The sequence below is a fragment of the Nuphar pumila genome, chromosome 2 (assembly GCF_984573655.1).
Source record: "Nuphar pumila chromosome 2, dmNupPumi1.hap1.1, whole genome shotgun sequence".
Lineage (NCBI taxonomy): Eukaryota > Viridiplantae > Streptophyta > Magnoliopsida > Nymphaeales > Nymphaeaceae > Nuphar > Nuphar pumila.
Window position 1 is genome coordinate 117,913,952 of NC_143250.1, and position 27,694 is coordinate 117,941,645.

Consider the following 27,694-nt stretch of genomic DNA (forward strand, 5'->3'; position numbering starts at 1 on the left):
TTATGGGTCCACAACGCCACACATTTCCGCTGTGTATGGCCGTGTTGGCTGTATCGACGATTTGGGCGTCAGTGGAGTCGCCGTGGGGCGACAACCACCGATAAGCTGCAAATGTAAAACCCCCAAATCGCCTGTGGCCATTGGGCTGCAGAGGGGTTTACCCTCTGTCGGTGAGTCGTCGCCTGAAAACCCCCTTTTTCTTCTTTGTTTTCCATTTCAGCCATTGGAGAAGAGTTTTTTGCCGAAAAACTGCAAAGGTGACAGCGGTGGTCTTGCCAGCGCCCAGGTTACCCCACCTCATCGCCGGAGTGACCTGTAAACCGACGACAATAAAAAAAAATTAAAACCTTACCTGTCGCCGGGGAGGGGGTGGATTTTCGCCGGGGTTCGTCGTGGGGCGTTTTGCCAGCAAGGGCAGCCATTGGTCGGCAGTAGCCTTGCTGACACCGCCGAAGATGCCGCCGTAGGGCGACGTCGTTCACCGATGGGAGGGCGACGTGGGTCGCCGGAGGTTTTTTTGGGCATCCCTAAACAGCAACAGGATCTTTGATGCCGGAGTTGTCGCCGGATTGGACGATCGCCGTGGGGCGATATGCCAGCTGGATCGATCGGCGGTCGCCGACGATCTTGCCGGCGCAGCTGCTCCAGTCGTGCCCTTCAGCCATCGGACGACGAAGCCACTATCGTCGCCGTGGGGCGACGCGGCGACAGCCCCCCGCCCCCCGACGTCAGTCGCCGTTACGATGACGTGGGTCATCGTGGAACCAAAAGGGCGAAAACCCTTTTCGGTTTCCCTGAAATTTCAAACAGAAACCCATCGGGTTTCTGTTTAATTTTAATCAGGGGACCGAACCGGTCTCCATTTTGAAACGGGTTTGATCCGGACCCATTAAGAACCGGATCGAACCCGGGTCCATGAAGGACCGGGTCGTACCCCGGGTTCGTTTCGGACCAGGTCGAACCTGAGTCCATGAAGGACTGAGTCGTACCTGGGTTCGGTTTTGGACCGGGTCGTACCCGGGGTCCGTTTCAGACCGGGTCGAACCCGGGTCCATGAAGGACCGGGTCGTACCCGGGTCCATGAAGGACCGGGTTGTACCCGGGTCCATGAAGGACCGGGTTGTACCCGGGGTCCGTTTCGGACCGGGTCGAACCCGGGTCTATATAGGACCGGGTCTAACCCGGTTCTGTTATGGACCGGTTTGCACCCGAAATCCGGTTTGGACCGGGTTGTACCCGGGATCTGGTTTGGACCGGGTTGCACCCAGGATCCGGTTTGGAATGAGTCGAACCCGGGTCCATTTAGAACCGGGTCTAACCCAGTTCTGTTATGGATCGGGTCCGACCCAGGTCTGTTTCCGACCGGGTCTAACCCGGGTTCTGTTCGGGTCGGGTCTGATCCGTATTACGTAAGGGTCGGGTCAGACCCGGATCCCATTTAAACTGGATCAGATCCATGTAATGCAGGATCCAAACACTATTAAGACTGAATCGGATAAGGAACCTAATCTGACCCCTTCCGGAACCGGTTCAAAGCCATTTTTGACCGGTTCTTTCCAGTTTTTCACCGGTTCCGAGATGCTGAGGCCCTGTTTTCATAAATATAAAGAAATACATGGATTTTGGCATACGTTCATAGGATTTTATGAACTTTTGCTCATATTAAGTATCCGTTTATAAGGTTTAGAACCGGTTCGGACCCTTAGATGACCGGTTCAGGGCGGTTTCAGACCGGTTCAAAGTGTTTTTAGACCGGTTTCTACTTGTGGACCTTGGGTTTTACCCATATGAGCATGCTTTTGTTATTTTTCATGCTTTATAAAGTATTTATTTTGAATAATGCATGACTTATGCATGTTAATTCATGTATTTTGCGTTGGTTAAATTATGCATGTTGATTTTAAGCATGAATTATAACTAAATTTATGACAATTAGTTTATGCATTTTTGTTGAAGTATGAACTGATATTATGTCATGAATATACATGCATTAAAATGTGTGCATGGGCGTGCTCCATAATCCGAATAGGATTTTCGGTAAAAAAATTTGATTGACTGAGTCATGTTAATTAAGGATTCTTTGGACCGTATTAAGATTCGTAATTATGATTGTGTGTGAATTTATGAAACATCGATTCTACCCAAAGGTAGGTCGTTGTGTTCCTAATTTACACAGGGTGTGATAGTAGATATGCATTCCAGCCCATGAAGCATGTTCGTACCCAAATGTACAATGCTGAATTGCCTCTGGATTCATGATCTACTAGTTTCACCAACTGAAGTCAATTCCTTGAGAATTGAAGAGACGGAGCAATTATGAGTATTATCGTTTTCACCAAAGTGAAACGATAATGACTCAACTATGCTTGTCTCAGAAAAAGGTGAAAATAAAGGGTCTCACTTTTACCTTTTCAACACGAGTCTTGTCTGGGCAATAATAGTAATGTCTTTCCGTTTTCGTTCCTTGATTTATCAGGTTCCTTCCATATCGACGATTCAAGTAGTATCCCTATCTTAGACGGATCAAATTTTTCTGATTGGAAAGAAATTGTATTATTCACTTTGGGCTATGTGGATTTCGATCTGGCCCTTAGAATTGACGAACCTCCCGCTTTTACAGAGCATAACACAACCGATCAGAAGGCGACCTCTGGGAGGTGGGAGTGCTCGAACAGACTTAACATGTTGCTTTTGCAATCTCGGGTGGCTAAGAATATCCGAGACGCTATTCCTCATTGTAGGACTGTTAAGGAATCATTGAGAATAATCATGGCCCTCGTAGCTCATTTTGATTTAGAGCTGCATCAGATGGATGTGAAAACTGCCTTCCTGAATGGGGATCTGGATGAGGAGGTATATATGCAACAACCTCTTGGTTTCAGTATAGATGACTCAAATAACTTAGTCTGCAATTTGAATAAGTCAATTTATGGACTTAAACAGGCCTCCCGCCAGTGGTATAAGAAGTTCAATCAGGTAATAATGAACTTTGGATTCACTGAAAACATTGTTGATCAGTGTATTTACATTAAGACTGGTGGAAGTAAGTTCATAATTTTGGTTTTATATGTTGATGATATTCTTCTTGCAACTAATGATTTGAGTCTTTTACACGAAACAAAAGACTTTCTTTCCTCTCATTTCGATACGAAAGACATGGGTGAGGCCACTTATGTCCTTGGAATCGAGATCCGTCGTAACAGAACCAAGGGTGTCCTTAGCCTATCTGAGAAATCCTATATCCTTAAGGTTCTTAAAAGATATGGGATGAAGAATTGTTCTCCTAGTTCGGCACCTATAGTGAAAGGGGATAAATTGAGCTTGAAAGATTGTCCTCGGGATGATATTGCGAAGGATCAGATGGATGCTGTCTCATATGCTTCAGCAGTTGGGAGTTTACAGTACGCGCAGACTTGCACTCGACCTGATATAACATTTGTTGTGGGAATGCTTGGTAGATATCAGTCAAATCCAGGCATTGCGCACTGGAAAGCAGCGAAGAAGGTCATGCGCTATTTACAAGGAACGAAAAACAATATATTGACCTACAGGAAAGCGAACCACCTAGAGGTCGTTGGATACTCTGATGCAGACTTAGGAGGGTGTATTGACAGTAGAAAATCCACTACTGGATACATTTTCCTTCTAGCGGGTGGTGTTGTCTCATGGAGAAGTGGAAAGCAGTCTACCACTGCTGCTCATACCATGGAGGCATAATTTATTGCTCTATACGAGACTACGTCACATGCCATTTGGATAAGAAACTTCATTATGGGTCTTGGCATAGTGGACTCTATTGTGAGACCACTAAAGATCTTTTGTGACAATGAAGCAACCGTGTCATTTTCAAATAACAACAAGAGCTCAACATCGTGTCGACACATGGAGTTAAAATATTTTGTTGTTAAAGAAAGGATTGAGAATCATCTGGTATGTATTGATATAATTGGGACGAAAGTATTGACTGCGGATCCCCTTACTAAAGGGCTAGCACCGGGATTGTATTCCCAACATGTAAAGGGGATGAGTCTTTTTTATTCCTTCTGATGTATGACAATGCATTATGTGATCACATTTGTGTTTATGTTTTGATTCTCTAAGGTTTTGTGTTATTGTTGATTTTGCATAAAGAATCTCTCATATGAGTTAGAGAGAATAACAGAATAACAATATTAAAGGACCAATAGAATATGTGAGAGACCAACCTATTCATAAATGTAATTTCTTTACATGCATAAGCACTGAAGGTGAATTGTAGTGTAGTACAAAGAAATATGACATTTCATAAAGGGGTGTTTATATCCTTGACTCATACGATTCATCCTTATGATAAAGGATGGCATGTGAACCCACATGAAGAATTAAATCAAGATAATGGTATATACCTCGATTTAGTACACTTTTGGTGTCAATGGGTCAAGTGGGAGAATGTTGGACATTATGGGTTTTGGGTCCAACCCACAGTGTGACCCGGTTTGACACCCTCTTAGTGGGTCACGTAAGTGGCCAAGTAATGAAGATAGTGGGTGGAAGTTACGTGAATGTAGAGAGACCACATTCACGTAACTGCCTAATCTCCTATTACAAATAAGAGGTTAGGGGCTACGAAAATGATGAGTATTCATAGCCATTATCCTGTCCCGAATTCTATTCCGCATTCAGATTTAGCGGAAAGGGTCCTGCTCACCGTCGACTTAAGGCCTGGGCTCATTGTGGGCGTCGAACGACTGAGGAGAACGTCGAACTTCCTACACGAACAATGGCGAATTCAGGTACGCTCCCTGTCTATGTTGTTTTTTGCAGGGTATTCGCCGACATGGTGGTGAGAAAGGAGAAGGTGAGTAGCTGCATGGTGACTCAGGCGAGGAAGTTAAAGGGGACAATGGGGCAAAGGGGAGACCGAAAATAAAAAAAGAAAAAGACCCTAAACTCTAAAGGGGTAAAGGGGGTGTGGGCGTGGCATGTCCATTTTTTTTATGTAAACCTAATATATATTTTATATTATTAACACGTACAAAAAGTGAGCTTTATTGATCTCCTCGAGCTTAATAGGCTGATCAAGCTCGGATCGTTTGCTCGTCCAAGCCACAAAGCTAGGTCCAAACTTGGCTCATTTAAAAGGACTGATGAAATTTCAGGCCGAGCGGAATTGAGCTCTGGTCAGCTCGGTTAGTTGTGCATGTTTGTTAGAAACAAGACAAATTGGTTATGGTTCTGCTCGTGCTTAACTTGTAAATAGCTGGTTCAAACCTATAAAATAGGCTTGACAAGATGAACATGAATAAACAGGTGTTTGACTTGTAGATGTATGTAAGCAGTAACAAATATATACTAGATATATTTTATATCATATGTTGCAGTATATACTATAAAATAAATAGCTAAAATTGTTTTGGATTGCAATCAATAATTTCCAAGTTCAAATCTTAATACCCATGTCAGAAAGATACGTAGACACAAAGACACGTGACACAGTTTTGACTCACAGGTTCGATATTTATTTATTTATTTCTAAAGGTACGACACGAGAGAACACTGAATTTTTAACGCGTTGGTCAATAAAAACTACTTTTTGATATATTAAAATAAAAAATGCATTTTGATCGATATATGTTAAGAAGCGTTAGAAGTATTAAAATTATGGTTATACGTGTCCGTGTCTGCTTACACGTGTAGGGTCATATCGCCATAGACAACTTGATACAAAACCATGTCCCTACCACACAACCTATTGATTGAGTCTGGATCAGGTGCAACCACATGACACAAAATTTATGCATTAAGCACCTGATATCCCTCCATCAAGCCTTGGTCGCCACAACTGACAGGCGTGTCCCCAAGATGGAGGGTGATCAAGTGCTTAATGCACAAATATTTGTGCAACCATATTGCACCCGATCTCTTCACCTATTTGCAAATACATGGCACAAAGTTTGTGCATTAAGCACGCTCTCCATTAGGCCTTGGGCCTGATGAGGTGATTTGTTCCATCTTTTCACATTGATTCCATCTTAAAAAAAAATGAAGTTGTTATTGCAAACGAGTGAACTTGAACTTGAGCTATAGCTTGGCTCAATCGATCTGTAATTCAATTCTTCTTATTAATTTTTTTTTGAGCAAGCTGACTTGTACTCAGCCCGTTTAGTTCAAGTTTTTTTTATTGATATTTATATGAAGAAATCACCTCTAGACTAGCAGCGCTGGTTCTGTCAGTACTTATGGTCACTGGTCTGACTACCGTGGGCTTACCCTTTGCCCCAGAGAATCGTTACGCTTCAGCTTGCGCAAGTGTTGACACTCATGTGATTTGAACTTAGACGGCCTGAGTAGCTGCCTAAGCTCAAGCTGACTAGAGTTGGTGTTCAGGTAGGCTCGCTTCGGAAAAGGAGCCGTTCCTTGGGCCTTGTTTACCAGCCAACGACGAGCCGACCCCCCGAATTCCAATTGAACGCTCGATAGCGCGCCACGCTCCTAAAACCCACACCCGCTTCTGCGTTCCCCTGCGAATTGCAGAACATCTTTGCCGCGCGAGAGAGAGAGAGAGAGAGAGAGAGAGAGAGAGAGAGAGAGAAAACCGAGTTATTTGGAATGCTATCGAGATGGGGAAGGACGGTTTCTCACGCGCTGCGATCGAGCGCTCGAGTCCAACCTTTCCCTGATTCTCCGTTTCTTCTTCTTCGGAGCAACGTCTGCAGGGGCTTGCCGTTCGCCACGGCCGCTGAGCCACTGGCCACTGGGCTCCCGAACCAACCGGAGGTAATGTGCAAACCCGCCCCCCCCCCCCCCCCTTAAACCACAGACCTCCGTCTTTCCCTTTCACCATCAACTTTTTGCTTAGATATCCGTTCTCAGTTCCTGATTTCTTTGATTATTATCACCCTGACGATGATATCGTGTCCCATTCGTTTCAATAATTAGGGTTTCTTTGAAGGCTTGTGTGGTTTTATTGACAGGTGAGCTTGCACAAGAGGTTCTGGTCCAAACCCTGCTCATTGGCTTTGCCGCTCGATTCGCCTCTCAGGATAGAAGATCCAAAGTACGATGGGTTTCGGCGGGTTCTGCTTAAGCTGTTGATGTTCTATAGTAAGCAGAGCAAGTCCATTCGAGGGGCGAATGCTCTCTACGGTCGCATCGTTTCGCAGGTCGATGGCCCTTCCATATATGACGGTGAGCTTCGTCTCTCTCGTACTCGGATAAAGAGGAATATGGCGATGTAATTCATTCGATTATCGTGGTTCTGATGGCCTCGTTTAACGGTTTGATCCTAGCTTCTGTTTTATGTAGATGGTTGGGCTGAATCTTTTACTTCTTTGGTTGTCCGTCTAATCTGATTTATTTGCTACTATCTCGAAACTGACATTTATGTAGTGGCTGAAGACTTTTTTCCGTGTCACTTTTACTTCTGGGAGATGAATATGACAAAAGTGTCTGTTGGCAGTTTTTCTTGGTTCTTATTATATTAGGAGCGTTTTTGAGTTTTATTTTCTCTAAACATCTGGAAAGAAACAATTTTTGGTTTGTACCAGTATCTAAATTTTGTGTGTAGTCACGAATATGAGCGTTTTTGGAAATCATGATAGATTCATAAAACGCAAAATCACGAAAAAAAATATGCCTACTTTTAATATACTGCAATTTTGAATTTATGTTCAGTAGTTTTTATATTTATTGAGATTTTTCTCCAAACGACAATGCTATATGCACACATGCGTAGAGATTTAAATTCCCCCCCCCCCCCCCCCCCCCCCCCCCCTCCCCCTCCTTTTTTTTTTCTGTTTGAGATTGGCAGCCTTTTTGGTAGTTAGGGTCACAAACTAGTCATTGCCATCTGGTTATAAATTGTGAAAGCATCATGTTCTCCTTAACTTATTAGTAACAAAATCTTTTTGTAATTCTTTCACAGTATTTAACTTGGAGAAAACCTTCAAAACAACATTTTCTTTGCTCGTTCTGCATATGTGGCTTTGCCTGCGGCGCTTGAAGGACGAAGGAAAGGAAGGTACTGAGTTTGGGCAGTACTTGTATGAGGTTTACAATCATGACTTGGAAGTGAGAGTGTCAAAAGCTGGGGTAAGTGTTTTATGCAACCTCAATTTTCTGAAATACGTGCCAATGCTTTTGATGATACAATGGCTCCTATAATGCCTTTTTTAGGATTGCTGTTACTGTGCAGCGAGAGCTACAGAAAAATAAAGCATTCTTTCGTTCACTTATAATTTTCTTAAACTTGGCATGGCCTTCATACCAAATGCAATTGGACTCCAAGCCTGTAAACTCTTAAATTTTTCTTTAATAAGTCATTGGATCAATGGAGTGTTTGGGAAGGTCAAATTTCAAACTGATTGCAACTTTACATATATGATCTCTGTTCCTATCATTTTCTTTACAATAAAGGAATATGTACTAATGAGAAATTTTGTAGAAAACACAATAGAATCAAATAAAGATATTGACCCTACGAAAAAGTGAAAGAAACAGAAGATAAAACCAAAATAAAGTCAGAAGTGGCATTACATTTTTCTATACCTCTCTGTTACCTGGGGTCACCCCCTAGGATCCACTCATGCCTGGACATATAACTGCACTCTCTGATTGATAATGAAGTGTTCATGGAATGTATTAGATGTAGAACTTGTAGTTGTACTGTAGCTGCTCAGCAATGTGCATTCTGGGTAGCATGGTGGTGGGTGCATAGAATAATGGCAGTAAGTGTGTGTGGTAGCTCCATGCTGGTGGCTGTTGTGTGATGGTGCAATGTGCTTTGCATGCTCAGATTGATTGGATCTTCCAGGGAGCGTTTGAATCCCTGTCCGTGGGCCCCAAGTGTGTCCGCGCACCCACACAAATTTGGGATGCTGATTTGGTGTGTCCCACAAACGCGAAAACAGCATCCGCTACTGTTCCATGCCCCCCACGGAACAGTGGCAGAGGGACAGGTACAGACAATAAAAAATAAAAAAGTTTTTTTTTTAAATGATGCGTGGATGCGGCAGGACAGTGTGCCCTGGAACATCCATGGAAAGTACAGGACAGGACACTGTCCTATCCAGTTCTGTCTGTGATTCAAACACACCCTCAGTGATCATGTCCGTTACGCCAAGATACACATTATATGTGTGCTAGGCTACTTGCTGCAGGTGATCCCAGATTCTGGAATATGTGGTTACTGTTGGTTAGATTTAACTTGCCAAATCTTAGTCAAACCCCAGAACATGAGGTTGTTATGTTTCAGAATGCTGTTAAGACATCTATTGGTTCTCAAGATTGTCCAAAACTTTTAAGGTTATTAAGGTTTTTGCGGAGCTAATCAAGTCCGTTCACCATATTGTTTTTTCTTGTCTTGTTTTTTAACTGAAACATGGATTAACAGAGCGGCTAGGTAGTGGTAACTTTTGAAATTTATAATTGCTGCATTTCTTATGATTAATGATGGTAAGATACAGTGGTAAAAATAATTTCTTTAATTTTGAACCTGCTAACATAAAACTTTGACTCCTATTGCTTTTGTCATTTATATAATCTTAATGATATTATGAATTTGCTTTTTAACTTTAATGGCAGGTCAACTTATTGTTAGTAAAGTGGATGAAGGAGCTTGAGAAGATCTTCTATGGCAATATAGTAGCATATGATGCTGCAATGCTGCCTGATGCAGCAAATGAGGAACTTCCAAAATCAATTTGGCGGTAATTTGATCTTCTGAATTTCTGCCTGAAATGAGTTTATCTATGTGGTCTTTTGCCTTAATGCCACTAAAGAAATTGCTTCACATGTACATTCCTGTTCTACTTATTGTATGTAAGATATGTTTGTTCTATTGTTTGCACAACTTAATTTGAAGATGAAACCATTGAGGATAATCTCCTTCCAAATAGAACTTCATGATGTCAGGGTTGAAAGTTGTAAACATTCATTGTCTAGTTTTTGATGGTTTTCTATTACCCATCACCATAGTGACAAACCAGTAGAATTTACGTATGATGCACGCTAGAGCATGTCTTGGGCAATGCCGAAACTCCCAACTACCCACGAGGCCACAACCACGTTAACTGAGGTTGAATTGAAAAAGAGCAATGGAGATCCCCAAGTGTCCTGTGTGCCTCCAGGTGTATGATGAAGAGAAAACCATCCCAAGAGTCTATCCATGGCCACACAATCTGCGAACCCTGCATCCATCAGCTTCTTACCCACTTGCCCAACAGCATCAGGTGCCCAGAGTGCAACCAACTTGCCAAATACCCTCCTCAGGGACCCTCTGAATTCACCAAGAATATTGATCTCCTCAGGTTGATTCCATAGAGCATCCCTACAAAAGACACCGAGGAGGACACCATCTTTGAATTCTCCCCAGAGTTCGACAGATGGGTTCTTTCTTGGGTTCCCCACAGAAGGAAACCAGACCAGTACCAAAACACACATCCCTTACATTTAGCACGTTGTCCACGTAGATCTTCATTTACAACGACACAGGTTGGCGCCTAAACACACCAAGGTATCTTAAACACATATAAGCACATACCAAACGTAAAAAAAATTAAAACACAACTTAAACTCATGCCTAAAATCAAATGGAAGATCTTATACAACATATTAGGCCTCCTTTTTTAACAAAAACCTTGAAATTCATGCTTGAACACAAAACCCTGAATTTTCTTCTTCTTTACAATTAATCCAATGTTTTATAATGAAAAAATAACCACACCAATTTATTTTGATCTAACCAAATCTCAGGTTAAGCTCTATACAGCCAACCACCCTCCATGACAACATAAAACAACAGAAAAGGGAAAATAATAACATGAAACTCAACATTAAGGAAAAACAAAAGAAAAGAACAAAGAAAGAAGACTACCTAAGCAAGTGACGACTACTAAAAACAAGCTTGACAATCTTTCCAGTATGTATCTTACAGTCCTCCCACACAGCCAGAGTTGCCCTGTTGATGCTGCTGGTACCCTCTATGTAAGATGAGAAGCAGCAGAAAAAGAAAGGGGCCTAGGCTTTTATACTAATGAATTTGGTAAACAAGGTGGTTTTTTCTAGGTTATTCAACAAAAAAAATCGTTCAAGTAGGTGCTATATTATTTATTTATCACTTATTCGTCATTTACTTATCTCATGCATAAAATTGGAAATTGTTGTCTTTCACACTATCTATTCCGTGGCCCGACAAAATATTGTCACATAGAAAGATTTAGGTGAAACTACTGATTTTTCAGATTCTTTTTGCTGTTGTTCGATACATGCACATATTCCTAGCCAACAGTATTGGACCAATATTGGAGTCACTAGCATCTCTACACTAGCTGACTAGCCTACTTGGGCTTTACATTGGGCGGCATGGCATGTCTTGTAATTTCTACTTGTAATTTGGTCATTTTGTATTCACTTGGGTCTAAGATGGGATGAATGTAATATCAACATGTGATGAGGGTAGATAAGAGGGTCGTGGCCTATATAAGTTTCAACTCAAGCCACTTGGATTATTCATTCTCATGCATCCTACTTGATTGCTTAATGCAATTTGGAGAGCATTTACTTGTGAATTCTCTTTGGGAATGTGCCGTACTCTAAAGGGGTTAGGCTTGGGTGGTTAGACCCCTAACCACTTAATATTCCACTTATCTGTTCTTTAACCATCCTTAACCTCTTACCCCAACCAACCCAATTCAGCCCATCTCTAGGGTTCGCTAACTTAATCTTTTCAAACAAATATTTTACTTTACTATTGTTAAGATAAGTCGACTAATTAGAGTTTTATCCATGCTTAAGGTTGTTTCTTATATTTTATAAATAATAAGGGACCTAACTGTAATTTTATTCTTTTGGCTAATCTCTACTTAAACAGGAGATTAGATCTAATTTTAATAAGAAGAACGACTCTTCCTCTCTCTCTTTTCTCTCTTTCGGTTCTCTACTGTACCAATCTACATGGTATCAGAGCCAACGCTCTTAAGAACGCAACCTCTGGTTCTGTGCCAAATCTTGCGTGAAGGTCATCGGATCTCGTGACTTTGAGCTCGCGTGAAGGTAAATCGCGTGTAGAAGATCAGGTAAGGTGTCCATTGTTTTTTTTGGTGGTACAAATCTGATAACAGATCTGTTGTCTGACAAAAGTCATAGCTCAGATCTACAAGTCGTGGTGAAGCCATGAGCTTTCGGTCGACCCGATTTGGTGAGTGTAGGTATGGGTGCTCTGCAGATGTCGTGAAGCAGGTGACAGGCAGTATCTGTGCTTATGCTTTGGTGATGATGGAATGACAACGTGGAGCAGACACTGTTCTTAAAGTTTTTTTTTCAGCAGCGTGAAGCAAACACTGTTATCAAAGTTTTTTTTTCAAATCTGATACAGATCTGCACTATGGATCTGCGTATTGTGGAGCAAATCATTACTATGTTATGTTGTTGTGCAGCAGCGTGAAGCAGACACTGTTATCAAAGTTTTTTTTAGATCTGATACAGATATGCAGTGTGAACCTGCATAGTGTGGAGCACATAATTTTTTTTCCCAATCTGATACAGATCTGGGTGTCGTGGTGAAGACAAATCACCGTCGTCGATCTGCATATTGTGCAGCAACAACAATTGTTGAGATTTCTGAGTTATTTTTTTTAAACATTATGGGTGAAGCTCCCAAATCTGATTACAAGAATGAGGCTATTGGGGTCGGTGTCTGGACATCGTAGAAAGCATATTTTATTGGAATCTGAGCCAAATGATCAAACTGAAAAATATAATACTTGGGAAGAAGATAATGACATTGTTATGTCATGGAGCATGAATAGCGTTGAACCTTATATTGCAGATGGCCTAATTTATTATAATACAACTAAACGGATGTGGGATAATCTTTGAGATACATATTCTCAAGAGACGAATGTGAGCCGTATTCTCCAAGTTGAACATGAGATATATAATTTACAACAGGGTGATCAAACCTTGGCCCAATACTATGCTTCTATTAAGGCTGCCTTTGAGAGTCTTAATACTCACAGACCTTTGTGTTGCTCAAAACAAAAGGATCATCAAGAACATACTATGGTTGCTCGGTTCCTCACAGGCCTATCGTCAGAGTTCACAGTTGCTAAAGTCCAAATATTGACCGGGTCTGATGTTCCTACTCTTGTTGATGCATACAATCGATTGAGTAGACTTGCCATCTCTCTTCCACAATCTCAACCTGTATCTCAGTCATCTGCTTTAGCTATTCCATCTAGTTATGGACGAGGAAATACTATGAATGTTAGAGGCAGAGGTCGTGGAAGAGGTATGAGAGGTAGAAGTAAACTTCAATGTACCTATTGTGGAAAATCAGGACATTTAGAAGATCGTTGCTGGGATAAACATGGACGGCTTGCATTTCTTCCATTGAAGCCAAATGTTTCAAAAGCTAATGCTACAAAACTAGAAGTGGAGCATGAATCCAATTCTCCTAGTGAACCTATCACTCTTAGCCGTGCAAAATATGAGGAGTTGGTCTCTCATTGTCCTTAAGTTCCTCTTCTTCTGTAGTTGGTGTGGCCTACTCTACCGGAGACCATCTTTCTCCCCATGATAGTAAGTGGATTTTTGACTTTGGTGCTTCTAGACATCTATGTGGAAACTCTAAAAAATTTTCAGATCTAAAGGCTATTACTGCACATCGAGGAGTCTCAGTAGCTGATGGGAGTTCCTCCCTGATTATCGGTCAGGTAAATGTCTCTATATCCTCTTCCTTGCATTTGAAAAATGTCCTTCATGCTCATTCATTTCCTCAAAGTTTACTCTAAGTGAGTTGCCTTACAAAAGAGCTAAATTGTAGAGTGATATTTGATCCAGTGTGCTGTCATTTTCAGGATTTGCTGACGGGGAAGAAGATTGGTGGAGGCTATGAAGAAAATGGAGTCTACTATCTACATCACCCTGTGGGAAACATTTATGCTGCAGTCAATTCTTTCTTGAGTCCTGTTCAGTGGCATCGTCGTCTCGGATATCCTTCATTGTCGAAGCTTCGTCGTGTCATTCTTCAAATTCCGTCTACTACATCATTTCAGTGTGAAGCATGTCAGTTGGGCAAGCATCATCGGAATTCGTTTCCTTCTCGTCAGAGTCAGTCCAGTCATAAGGTCTTTGAACTTCTTCATGCAGATGTACGAGGTCCTAGTAAGATTCCTACCAGGACCCATTGTCGTTATTATCTTGTTATTGTCGATGATTTTTCTAAGTTGTCTTGGGTATTTTTAATAAAAGAAAGATCTGAAGTTCCTAACATTCTAAAATCTTTGGTCATTGAAATAAAACCCCAGTTTGCGTCAGTTTTTGAGATTATTCGCACTGATAATGCTCTTGAGTTTAAAACTACAACACTTGCAATTTTATCGGGATCATGAAATTCAACCTCAAACCTCATGTGCCTATACTTCTCAACAAAATGGGGTGGCTGAACGAAAACACAAGCATCTCCTTGACGTAGCACGCACCCTTATGATTCAATCCAATGTTCCTGCTTTATATTGGGGTGATGCAGTTACCACTGCCTGCTATTTGATCAACCACATGCCTTCATCATCTATGGAAGACCAAATTTCTTTACAAATCCTGTATCCGAGTGCACCTCTCTTTCCTCTTTCGCCTAAGGTATTTGGGTGCGTTTGCTTTGTGCACAGACTTGGACCCGTTCGTGATAAGTTAGCACCTCAAGCCACTAAGTGTCTATTTATAGGCTATCCAAAAAACCAAGAGGGGTATTGCTGTTATGATCCAATCTCTCGTCGGGAGTATGTCAGTGCAGATGTATCCTTCTTGGAGTCCTTTCCATACTATTCTAGTACTGATACTCGGCTGCAAGCTGATCATGATGACTCTTTTCCACTTCCTGTTCCTCTTTTTCCTTTGGAATCAGTGCCCTTATTATCGAATCCAACTCCACCTACCTCACTGTTTCACAATCCTCCATTGGTGTATGTGCGTAGAGCTCCAACTCCTCTGGTGCCTCCATCTACTTTTTCTCCTAAGGTAAGTACTCCTGATAGCAATGACATTCATGTTGATGATGACAGGCCAATCGCTCTGCGGAAGGAGACACGACAATGCACCTTATACCCTATATCTAAGTTTGTGTCAGATGCCAGACTCGGTAATCAGATGAAAGCTTTTATTTCAGCCTTAACTGCTGAAACTATTCCTATGAGTTATCAAAAGCCAGTTCTCTATAATCGATGAAAGCAAGCTATACAAGATTGTTAAAATGTAAACTGCAATATATATATATATATATTATTTAATATTATTATATTTTCTTTTATTATTTTCTTTTTCTATTTTTTATTTTCTTTTTTTAGCATCTAGTTCAATAGAAACTAGATATTTTGATCCAGTCAAGTTCCTGTTGGAACTTGACTGTGCAAGTAGCTGTTGGACTGTAGTCCAACAGCTATAATAAATGCTGTTGGACTATAGTCCAATAGCTATAATAAATGCTGTTGGACTATAGTCCAACAGCTATAATAATAAATGCTGTTGGACTGTAGTCCAACAGCTATATTAAGAGACGTTGGAATCCAATGCTTCTTAAGCATTTTGTTCATGAATAAAGTATTATTTATTTTTCAAGTGTTCTTCCCTTTATACCCTTTCAAGGGTCATGCTTGTAGTGTCTCCAATAGACACTTGTTTGTGAGTTATTTGTGCATTTGTTGAAGACCACCATTTTATTACATGGTATCAGAGCTACGAAATCCTTAGATCTTGAAGTGCTTCCGCCTCGATTTCCGTGCCACATTTACAAAAGGTGTTTCATCACTTTGTTCTTGGCTCAAGAAGATTTGTTTGAAGAAAGGCGAACTTGTGCTACAAAAAAATTTGGTTTTGTATCCTCTCTTATTCCTTTGTCTACTCTTTTTCTTTTCTTTTTATTTTTTTTTCTCTCTCCTATTTATTCCTCTCTTACCCTTATAAAAGATGGATGACAATGATAAGATCACCATCATTCTTATGAAGCTAAATGATACTAACTATGTAATGTGGGCTTCGATTATGAAGCACCACATTTGGGGAAAAGGTTTATGGGGTATAGTGGATGGTTCCGATTTGGAACCTAAACTATCTCTTACCAAGAAAGAGGGTGATAAAGAGGTTCCTCTAACGGAAGAAGAGAAGAGTAAGGCGTTAGCCACTTATGAAAAGAAATGGAAAGAATGGAGGATAGGGCATGCAAAAATTATGTCATGGCTCATTAATAGCATAAACATTAAAAAATGCTCTAGTCTAGCTAAGTTTGAGCATGCCGATAAGGCTTGGGAATACCTCAAAAACATGTATTCCCTTAAAGATATTGCACATGTATGTAATTTACAAGATAAAGTTCGGACAATGACTCAAAAAGATAAAACTATTCGAGAATATTATAATGAGTTGTCCGAACTTTGGGAAGAGTTGGCTCTTCTTTAGCCCAAATGGCATTGTGCCGAAGACATCGAGCTTCGCCAAAAGCAACTCGATATGGAACATTTCTATCAATTTGTGAATGGTCTAAGGCCGGAGTTTGAATCCACCAAATCAGCCCTTTTACATCGTGGAAAAATTCCTTCTATTGTTGATACTATAGAAGAGCTCACTATGGAGGAAAATAGACTTAGAAAAAGTACTCCAAAAGTTGATGATGACTCCGTTTTAGCTGTATCTAGACCGAGGAATCATACTCGTACTTACAAGCCGCCTCATTTTGGAAGGCAAAACGGCGACTTTGATAAAAGAAAAGTTATTTGTCATCATTGTCATGAACCGGGGCACTATAGGCCTCAATGTCCAAAGTTAAAAAGAAGAGAAGAAAAAAGAGTTGCATCTGTTGAATCTGAGTCAAAAGATCAAGATGCACCTGTGTCTATGGCTCAACTGATGGAAATCCTTCAACCTCTTCTCAAAGGGGTATCCTCCTCAACCGAAGCCTCAACTGGAGCGGCAGTTGCATCTTTCTCCGGTCCAGGTAACGTTCCTTGGCTTTTAGATTCTGGTGCTTCTTTTCATATGACCCCAAATGTTAATAGTCTATCCGAATGTCTTAAAAATAACTCAAGTGTGTCAAAGGTTTTTACAGCCGATGGCACATCTCTCGAAGTAAAAGGAATAGGATGTTTTGAAAATCTTTAAAAATCCAAAATTTTTTTTATCCCAGAAGTTAGATATATCCTTAAACTTAATTTGAATCTCTTATCTGTCTCGCAAATATCTGATTATGGATGTAATATCTCCTTCTCTTCTCATGGTTGTTGGGTACAGGATCGCCAGTCAGGGAAGCTGATTGGGGAAGGCCATAGAGAAGGAGGACTTTATTACATGGACTTTTTGGAATTACCCAAGAATGCATTTTGTTATAATATTCAGAAATTAGAATTGGATTTATGGCACAAAAGGCTTGGCCATCCTCATATGTCTAAAATTCAATATTTTCCAAGTTTGGAAAAATTTTGTAATTCTGAAAATTTTTCTTGTAAAGACTGCATTCTTGGCAAAATGAAAATGTTACCATTTCTTAGTAGAACTTTTGTTTCCTCACGACCACTTGAGTTAATACATTCGGATGTTTGGGGCCCGCACCAGTTATTTCCAAAGGTGGTTATACATATTATGTCATTTTTGTTGATGACTTTTCTAGACATACTTGGATTTATTTTCTTAAACATTTGATGTCTTTGCTAACTTCCAAATATTTCATAAAATGGTTAAAAATAAGTTTCAAAATGATATTTCTGTTTTTCGCACTGATTCAGGGGGAGAATTTATGTCCAACGAATTCAAAGACTATCTCAATTTACATGGTATTACACATTAAAGATCATGTCCACACACTCCACAACAGAATGGCCTAGCCGAACGCAAACATCGGCACATTATGGAAACTACTAGGACATTGCTAATTGCAAATCAAGTTCCAAAAAGTTTTGGGCTGAAGCGGTCCTAACTGCCACCTACCTCATTAATAGGATGCCATCTTCCTCATTAAAGAATACAACTCCAATAGAAAAGCTTGTTAATTTAACTCCAAATTATTCTAGATTAAGAGTCTTTGGATGCAAATGTTTTGTTTTCACCAACAGAAATAACAAACTCTCTCCTCGTGCAATCCCATGTGCCTTTTTAGGATATGCTGATAATAAAAAAGGCTACAGGTGTTTCGATTTTCAAAATGACAAATTATGTGTCAAGAAATGTATCTTTTTTGGAAAAAGAAAGCTTCTTTGAAATTGAAAAATCCAAGGATGTCACTGAATACTCGTTTTTAATTAATTCAACTTCAAAATCCAATGAATGTGATGTTGGATGTGACCTTGACAATGATCAAAGTCCTATTGTTGTTCAAAATGATGATAATGAAGAACAAATCCATAGGGATGTTAGTCTACAATATTCAAGACGTAGAGAGCAAAATCTTCCATGTGCATTACAAAAATACTCTGAAGTCTCACCTAGAAGAACGTCTAGAATCTCTAAACCTCCAGAAAAATTTGTGTCTTATGAATCTTTTTCACCCACGTATAGGGCCGCCATTACATTAATACAATCATATGTTGAACCATCATCCTATTCTCAAGCAAAAAATCATATAGAATGGATAGAAGCCATGAAAATAGAATTGGATGCACTAGAAAAGGCCAATACTTGGACGATACAAGATATTCCTCCGGGTAAGAAACCTATAGGTTGTAGGTGGGTATACAAAGTCAAAACCAAAAGTAATGGGACCCTGGAAAGATATAAGGCCCGTTTAGTAGCAAAAGGATATGCCCAAGAGTATGGCATCGATTATGAAGAAACATTTGCTCCTGTGGCCCGTATGACCACTGTTAGAACTTTAATAGCCTAGGCCTCCATTAGAACATGGCCTATCTTTCAATTAGATGTCAAAAATGCTTTCCTTAATGAGAATCTCGTTGAAGAAGTATACATGGAAGCCCCACCTGGTATTAGTATCACTAAGGGTAAAACTCTTCGTCTAGAAAAACTCTTTATGGTCTTAAACAGGCTCCAAAAGCCTGGTATGACCGATTTAGTCATGTTATGCTTGATATTGGTTTTCAACCTTGTTTAACTGACACTGCTTTGTTTGTTAAGAAATCTGATGCAGGCATCATTATACTTCTTCTCTATGTGGACGATATGATCATCACCGGAGGCGACAAACAGGGAGTTGCAAATATCAAATCTCTTCTTAAAACTCACTTTGAAATGACTGACTTAGGTTTATTAAGATATTTTTTAGGTATTGAAGTTGCTTATTCCCCTCGGGGGTATTTGATATCTCAATCTAAATTTGCTCTTGATATCGTTTCCAGGTTTGGAATTACAGATGATAAGAAAGTAGACACTCCAGAAGTTGTCAATGTTAAAATGAAAATTGATGATGGAGAACTTCTTGATGATCCTACTCCTTATAGACAACTTGTTGGAGCTCTTTCTTATCTTTCCATTACTAGGCCAGATATAACTCATGCGGTTCATACAGTCAGTCAGTTTCAGCATGCTCCCACCTCCGTGCACATGGAAGCGATTTTGCGTATTATTAGATACTTAAAATCCTCTCTTTCACGAGGACTCTTCTTGTCTGCTTCATCTTCATTAAATTTAATTGCATATACTGATGCTGACTGGGGAGGTGATCCCAATAATAGACACTCAACTACTGGTTTTTGTGTGTTCCTAGGTGAAACCTTAATTTCGTGGAGGTGCAAGAAGCAACAGAAAGTCTCTCTTTCCTCCACCGAAGCTGAATACAGAGCCATGACAACCACCACTATGGAGGTTGTTTGGCTCAGACGATTACTAGCGGATATGGGAGCTAAAGCAACGCAAGCTTCAAAGATGTGCTGTGACAACAAAAGTGCGATCTACATTGCAAGCAACCGGACATTCCATGAGCGCACTAAACACATTGAGATGGACTGTCACTATGTCAGAGAGGAATACTTACATGGAACCATTGATCTGCCATATGTTACATCAGAATATCAATTAGCAGACTTCTTCACCAAGCTTCTCGCTGCTCCCAGATTTCACTTCCTCTTAGACAAACTTTCGCTCATTGTACCGTAAGTTTGAAGGGGAGTGTTAAAATGTAAACTGCAATATATATATATTATTTAATATTATTATATTTTCTTTTATTATTTTCTTTTTCTATTTTTTTATTTTCTTTTTTTAGCATCTAGTTCAATAGAAACTAGATATTTTGATCCAGTCAAGTTCCTGTTGGAACTTGACTGTGCAAGTAGCTGTTGGACTGTAGTCCAACAACTATAATAAATGCTGTTGGACTATAGTCCAACAGCTATAATAATAAATGCTGTTGGACTGTAGTCCAACAGCTATATTAAGAGACGTTGGAATCCAACGTCTCTTTTTGGAGAGCTCAAAATGAGCTCTCCTCTCTCTCCCATTTTTTTGTATATATAGGGGTGAACCCCTTCAATGTAAATAACCATGCTTCTTAAGCATTTTGTTCATGAATAAAGTATTATTTATTTTTCAAGTGTTCTTCCCTTTATACCCTTTCAAGGGTCATGCTTGTAGTGTCTCCAATAGACACTTGTTTGTGAGTTATTTGTGCATTTGTTGAAGACCACCATTTTATTACAAAGATGAAATGGATGCTTTACTGTCTCAACGAACATGAGACCTCGTTGATTCCCCAGAGGATGTGGACATTGTTGGATGCAAATGAGTATATACCATTAAGTATAACTCAGATGGTTCAATTGAAAGGTATATGGCCAGGTTAGTGGCAAAAGGCTATACTCAGACATATAAAGTTGATTTCTTTGAGACCTTTTCTCCTGTAGCACTAATGGGCACCATTCATCTTGTTTTTTCTGTAGTTGTTCACCGTAGATGGAGTTTGTGTCAGCTAGATGTGAAAAATGCATTCTTATATGGAGATTTGTCTGAGACAGTCTACATGCAACAACCTTCTGCGTTCGAGGTTGAGGGGGAGTGTCAGAAGGTGTGTAGATTAAGAAAGACGATATATGGTTTAAAGCAAAGTCCTCAGGCATTGCTTCAAAAGTTGTTTGATGTGATGTCAAAGTTTGGTTTTAATAGATCAACGTCAGATCACACATTATTTATTAAGAAAACTAACTCAGGCATAGTAGTTATGGTGATATATGTGGATGACATCATCCTTACAGGAGATAACATGAATGATATTGCAACTACAAAGGCTCATCTTCAAAAACATTTTGTTACAAAAGACCTTGCTTCCCTTAGATACTTTCTGGGCATAGAAGTAGTCAGGGGCAGTGAGGGTGTGGTTTTGTCACAACGGAAGTATGTTTTTGATTTACTAAAAGAGACAAGAATGTTGGGAGCTAAACCAAAAAATATTTTCATGGATTACAAAGTTCATTTGTTTGATGAGGGGTCAAAACCTATTGATAGCAAGAGCTATCGCTCATTGGTAGGAAAGTTACTATATGTGACAGTGACTAGACCTGATATTGCTATGGCTGTAAGCAAGGTTAGCCAATTCATGGACAAACCGACTGAGGTACACTGGAATGTTATAATGATGATACTTAGGTACTTAAAATCCTCTCCTGGAAAAGGGTTGTTATTCAAGAAAAGAGGCACTCTGGAGGTAGTTGCTTATTTTGATGCTGATTATGCTGGGTCTGTAGAGGATAGGAAATCTACCACATGATTTTGTATATTTGTGGGAGGTAACTTAATCTCTCGGAGAAGCAAGAAGCAAACTGTGGTTGCTAGGTCAAGTGCTGAATCAGAATATAGAGCTATGGCCCAAACAACAGCTGAATTAATGTGGGTTCGAACAGTGCTGACTGATCTTCAAGTGAAGGTTTTATCTCCTATGGTGATGATGTGTGATAACAAGGCAACCACATATATAGTCAATAATTCGGTATTTCATGAGTGGACAAAACATATTGAAGTTGACTGTCACTACATACGAGATATGGTTCAAGTTGGACATATCTCTACCTCTGAGAATCAAGTTGCAGATATTTTTACAAAGCCTCTTGCCAGGCCTAGTTTCTCAAAATGTTGCGGCAAGCTGAGCATGATTGATATTCATGCTCCAGCTTGAGGGGAAGTGTTAAGATAAGTGGACTAATTAGAGTTTTATCCATGCTTAAGGTTGTTTCTTATATTTTATAATAATAAGGGACCTAACTGTAATTTTATTCTTTTGGCTAATCTCTACTTAAATAGGAGATTAGGCCTAATTTTAATAAGAAGAACGACTCTTCCTCTCTCTCGGTTCTCTACTGTACCAATCTACAACTATTATTTTAACTCTGAAAAAGGATTAACTACAAAAATTTTAAAATTTTCTTAAATTTTACAAGTTAAAATTTTTGCTGTGTTATGCTTTGTTATCAGAGCGTAAGGATAAGTCACTTTAAGATATCAAATTGTCTTAAGAAATGATAGCTTTGGTATTAGAGCGAACAAATAAATTATAGTTCTTGACTGTCCGACATCCGCATCACACTTAAGTATTTTTGCTTAAGTTATTTTGTATCTATCATTGACAAAAGAATTTCTTTTGGAAAAGATGACTCGCTGAATGAATGGAGAATCGCCTGACGAGTGGACAGAACAACGGAGATTCGTTATGCAATTCCTCAACAGTTTGACCAAAGCCATAAAGTGCCAAGTATGTGCCCAGTGGAAACCTGATACATCTGCGGGACAAACCATCACCACTGCGCGTGGTCAGATACAATTTTTTTTTGAAACTAGATCCCTCGACTTTCACAGGAAAGGCCGATTCAGAGCTAGCAAAGAGCTGAATTGAGGAGACTGAACAAGCATTCCGAGTACTGTCAGTGCTGAAAGAGAAAAAAACCGATTTTGGCACATACCGGTTAAAATACAATGCCCGAAAGTAGTGGGACATGACTCGAGGAGTCCGTTTATCTGGAGCGGAAGTCATCCTCTGGAAAGCATTTCAGGGAGCCTTCCTAGAAAATTATTTTGTCCTAGACGCTCGAGATAGGAAGAAAATCGAATTCCTGGGACTATGCCAGAAAAACCCGAGTTTGGTAGATTACACCACCAAATTCAAGAGCCTGGTGTAGTATTGCTTCAATCTCTTCGTTGACGACCAAAAAAGAGTGAACAAGTATATACGGGGACTCAAAGAAGGTCTCCGTTACCAGGTCATGACCAACATATACTTAACCTTTTCTGACGCCATAGCAACAACAACCCTACTTAACGAGGCAGGGGAGGACAACACAAGAAGCCTGTGAGGAATGGTGGGGCCAACAAGCGGCAGCTTGCTGATAGCAAGATGCAGAGACCACCATTCAAGAAGCAAAAACTATATATATATATATATATATATATATATATATATATATAGATAGAGAGAGAGAGAGAGAGAGAGAGAGAGAGAGAGAGAGGTACAAAACTAATGAGTAGAAATCACTTTTCAAAAATTTTCAATTTTTTGTAGATCAAATGTTACAGATGTGATCTACATGGTTTGTTTAGTAAGAAACCTTTTTTGAATCATGTGATTATGCATGACAAGTAATTAGATTTTTTAAAGGGGTCCAAAAATCAATGGCCCACAATTTACCAAAATTTTATAACTCAAAAGATCACATTTTTACATTAGTAAAGCACCATTCTTGAGTGAATGTATCAGTGTCCTCTTTGTGTTGTGTGAAGCCTACGATACTTCTGTTACAGAAGATGACATCACTCACTTTAAACAACAAAACCATGAAACAACCACGCACAACACACCATCCAACAAAGCAACAGATGATCAATGCATGTGGCAAAAGAAGAATAAGAAGCAAACAATACGATCTTAATTTCTACCAGGTCTAGAACAATCCTCCTTTCTATCTATTCTCTTTAATCAGCACTGCTCCACCTTGTTTTTCATAGCTGGCCCTTTATTTATACTGACAACCTCCAAACTACTTCCATCGTGCTCCCTCCCCAAGCCTCTTTTTCTGTCCCCATGAATCCGGACCCCCTCTCTTTCAACCACAACAAGACATGTAATGTTGAATGGGCGGCGGTATCTAGCTGAACCTCAATGAGACCAAGGCAAAGAGAAACATTGGCGACAATAAGACGAGAAAAAAACAAGAACATACATTTTGGGAGATTCCCCATACTACAAATTGTGGCCAACATTCAATGAACCATAAAAGCATAAACAAGTCCTTCCATAGTTCTCCAAATTACCAAAACAACATAATCTATCAATCTCCCACACATCCAAAATCCACAAGAGAGTTGCGGATGCTCTACGACAGACAACACACAACAAGCTGAAGGGGTCTAAAAGAAAAAATGATTGAACAACAGAAAGGAAAAAAAGGAAGAAGAATAAGGCATATTGTGGTGGTGTTTTCATTAAGACATTTGACATCTGACCAAGACGTCAGTGTAGAACTCTTCAATTACTGAAAAGAAAGAATGACTGAATCAAAAGAATATTAAGAACTAAAACAAATATAACTTTCTAAAGCAACTATTTAAACTATTGAAGGAGAAATTCATTTGCAATACGTTTGCATAGAAATGCTAAGGGAAAAGCTTGTAGTGAAATCAAATCGAGGGCACTACTGCAAAACTGTCCCCAGGAATCCTTTCTCAAAGGGCCGATCCGTATGAAGGTCCATCCGGTGGTCAGACCGGCATGACAGTTTACGTTGATACAAAGCTAAACCACGATTCATAGCACCATAAGAACAAAAGCCAGAATCACACTTTTTGTAAACAAAGCAATAAATCACACCCAGTAGACAACACTTTGTGTCCGTTCTCTTGTGTTGGTCTACAGTCCCCATAGCTCCAAAAAACCTATGGTCTCTGCCTCGTAACTCATTCTCCATTTATAACCATCAACCAAAAACCACTAGGTCCAGGTAAATGCACACAACAAGACATGTATGCCAGTATGTGCCACTCACATCCGCCGAAACGAATGCCAGGGAATGTTTCCCTCTCACTGACCACCTTCTTGATGACATTTGTCCCTTGAACATGCTTACAACAAACAAACCCCACCTCCTCTCTTAAGCGGTGCCGTTTGTTGCCTCACGCAAATGACCAACGCACAAAATTAAGTATGTTTATTAAAACTATAAGAAGCTTGTGATTTTAGACGCAATGTCATTACTCCCAAAAGTCTAATAAAAAATTCCAAACTAATTAATCTCTCTGACTATGACAAAATGTCATAAACCAGAGATTAACCTTGTAGTGGCATTTGGTAATTTCCTGACCTCAATTGATAGTTGACAAGAGGTGAATTACATAATCATTCAGCAATAGAAAATTATGACAACACTCACACGATATTCATTTCTACTAAGGCACTGACAAGGGTATTATGGTCATTTAATCGACAATGAAGCTTTTCACATTACCAGTTTAAGGAAGGCAGACAGAGAGTCGGGTTGGCGCAAAGATGCCAAAAAAGGCATCCCATGCATAGAGCGTTCAACCTTAGTAGTATTTTAGATAATTGCTGAATGCTGGTTTATTTTTATTTCATAATTTTGTAATTTTCTAAAATATTTATTGTTTTTGATATTTTGCCAAAACAACACGATAAATATAAATCATAATATATTTAAGTGCTACAACTGCTGGAAGTTTAGAACATCAAATGCGCCCAGGCATAGACCACTAAAACTAAAACATAGTAAATAATAGTAACTAACAAGAAGCAATTAACAGCCAATTACATATAACAATAAACAACCAAATAATTCAACATAAATTAATAAAATTGTAATAACTAAAACAAGAATATTACAAAATTATAACATTGCTAAAGTTCTTAATTACATAAAAGTTTTTTAACAGAACATATTAGTCCGAGTTGCTAGAATCCTGGACCACATCCTTGTAATTATGAATCACAATCATCTTCATCGAACATTTCGTCTTCTGAAACAAAGATGATATCTAGTGGTGGCTGTGCAGCAGCCTGTGTTCACTCTTTTCTTTTATCTGTTTCTTTTAGACTGGCAAAAAGTTGAACATGTGCACTAGCTGGAATATGATGATAGGGACATGGTTGTGCAGAGTTGTATTAGCCTAGAACGTGACATTTAAATTGGTATAGTCCACTAAGAATTCCATGCTCACAGAAATGGCTATTTTACAGGTACTGTGCCATAAGATACGGATCAATATGGCTTGCTATTTATTTTATAATGGTTTGAGACCTAAATCATGTTGCTTTAGGTCCGATATAACATATCATATCATATGATCTGATAAGCTTTTTACAGCATGAGGAAAAACAGTATATTTTTTATTGATTTCTTTTTCCAGGTTTTGTTGTGCATATAATAGCATGTTTCTACAGTGAGACAATCTGGTGGCAGTTCATTTTCTTCTTGATATGGGAACATCAGTGCGCATATGCTTGAATTATCAATTGAATCCTGCTCATGTGTTGCAGGAATGTATTTTCTGATGATGGTGCTCCGATGCCAAATGCTTCTGCTGCTGATGCAGCCCAGGTGACTTATTTTTATTTTCTTCTTTCATTTCTGATGCTTGGTTAAATTTAATTAAGAATTGTTAATGTCTAATATAGCCTTGTTTCCATCTTTTGTGCTTCCACCTTTTGTTAAGCTCATTGTATAGAGTTGAGATCAGTAAAACCATAGAAATGTGGAAGTACTTGCGACTGTTGGTGGACTTAAGCAACTACTATTTACATGGGCCTGCACCTCTAGGTTTTTGTATTACAGTATCTCAGTCTATGCATGTTTCAGCCATCGTAACAAATCACAGTAATGGGTCATTTCAACAAGTTAAATGTATGTGAAGTATGAGAAAATGAGAAATTCACCAAATATATGTTAAAATCACCATATATTAAATTTATTGTCCTTTGATGAGATTTTGTTGTTTGTAAATTTATTGCAATAAAAATGCAATAAATTTAACTATCAGTGATATTCATAAATAAATAGGTTTTCAACTGACTGCGATTATGTTGGCCTTCTTATTGATAAATGCCCGAAATACATGACTAATCACAAGGCAAAAACTAGTACGTTTCAACTGGGATAAAAATAAATTCCACAGGAGATGGAGAAGGCTCATCTGAAAGGAAGTAAATCTATCTTGTTCCCTTATGACAATTTTCCACTATTAAACGAGTAGTTAGGAGATGCAATAATTAGATCTACCGTACAACAGACACTTATTGCTAATCAGACATATTAACTGTGAATTGTGAACTATTTGAGTTCATCTGACAGTCTAAAGCAGAGTAACACGACTTGCTGTCTTTGATGTTCTGTAAAAATGATAACTAGCCTAGCCCATCATAACATTCGATATCTAACAAATACAGGTCAAATTCATTGATATTAAACTAATGATATGGAAAGAATAGATGAACAGTGCAAATGCCATTTTTCTACTACACCTTATTGAGTTCATCTCCTCAAGGTTGTAAAAAGTGTATTGTAGCCCGTATAAGCCAGACCCAAAACAAGATACATATTGTATCAAAAAAATATGATCTTTTAATAAAAAACCCAGAAAATAAAAAAATCAGAAAATTCAGGAAAAAATTCATAACACAAGAAACAATGTAATTACATAAGATACAATCATAATATCACATGTCAAACACTTATGAGCTGCATAAGATATCGAACATCAAATAATAAAGAATCAAAGATAATATGCTATGGAT

The 27,694-nt window shown here is 39.2% G+C and overlaps 1 protein-coding gene across 2 annotated transcripts in view; it reads left to right on the plus strand.

The window, feature by feature from the left end:
• The first annotated feature begins 6,508 nt into the window (after positions 1 to 6,508).
• LOC149846894 (uncharacterized) overlaps positions 6,509 to 27,694 on the plus strand; it is a 35,674-nt gene continuing 14,488 nt past the window's right edge. Inside the window, exons 1-5 of one of the 2 annotated variants that reach the window (XM_089996645.1) lie at positions 6,509 to 6,756; positions 6,954 to 7,167; positions 7,904 to 8,070; positions 9,562 to 9,686; positions 26,441 to 26,501. In XM_089996645.1, coding sequence (XP_089852771.1) covers positions 6,589 to 6,756; positions 6,954 to 7,167; positions 7,904 to 8,070; positions 9,562 to 9,686; positions 26,441 to 26,501 — 735 coding nt within the window. In that variant the 5' untranslated portion in view covers positions 6,509 to 6,588. The remainder of the gene's footprint in view (positions 6,757 to 6,953; positions 7,168 to 7,903; positions 8,071 to 9,561; positions 9,687 to 26,440; positions 26,502 to 27,694) is intronic. The other variant, XM_089996646.1, reaches the window with a different exon arrangement.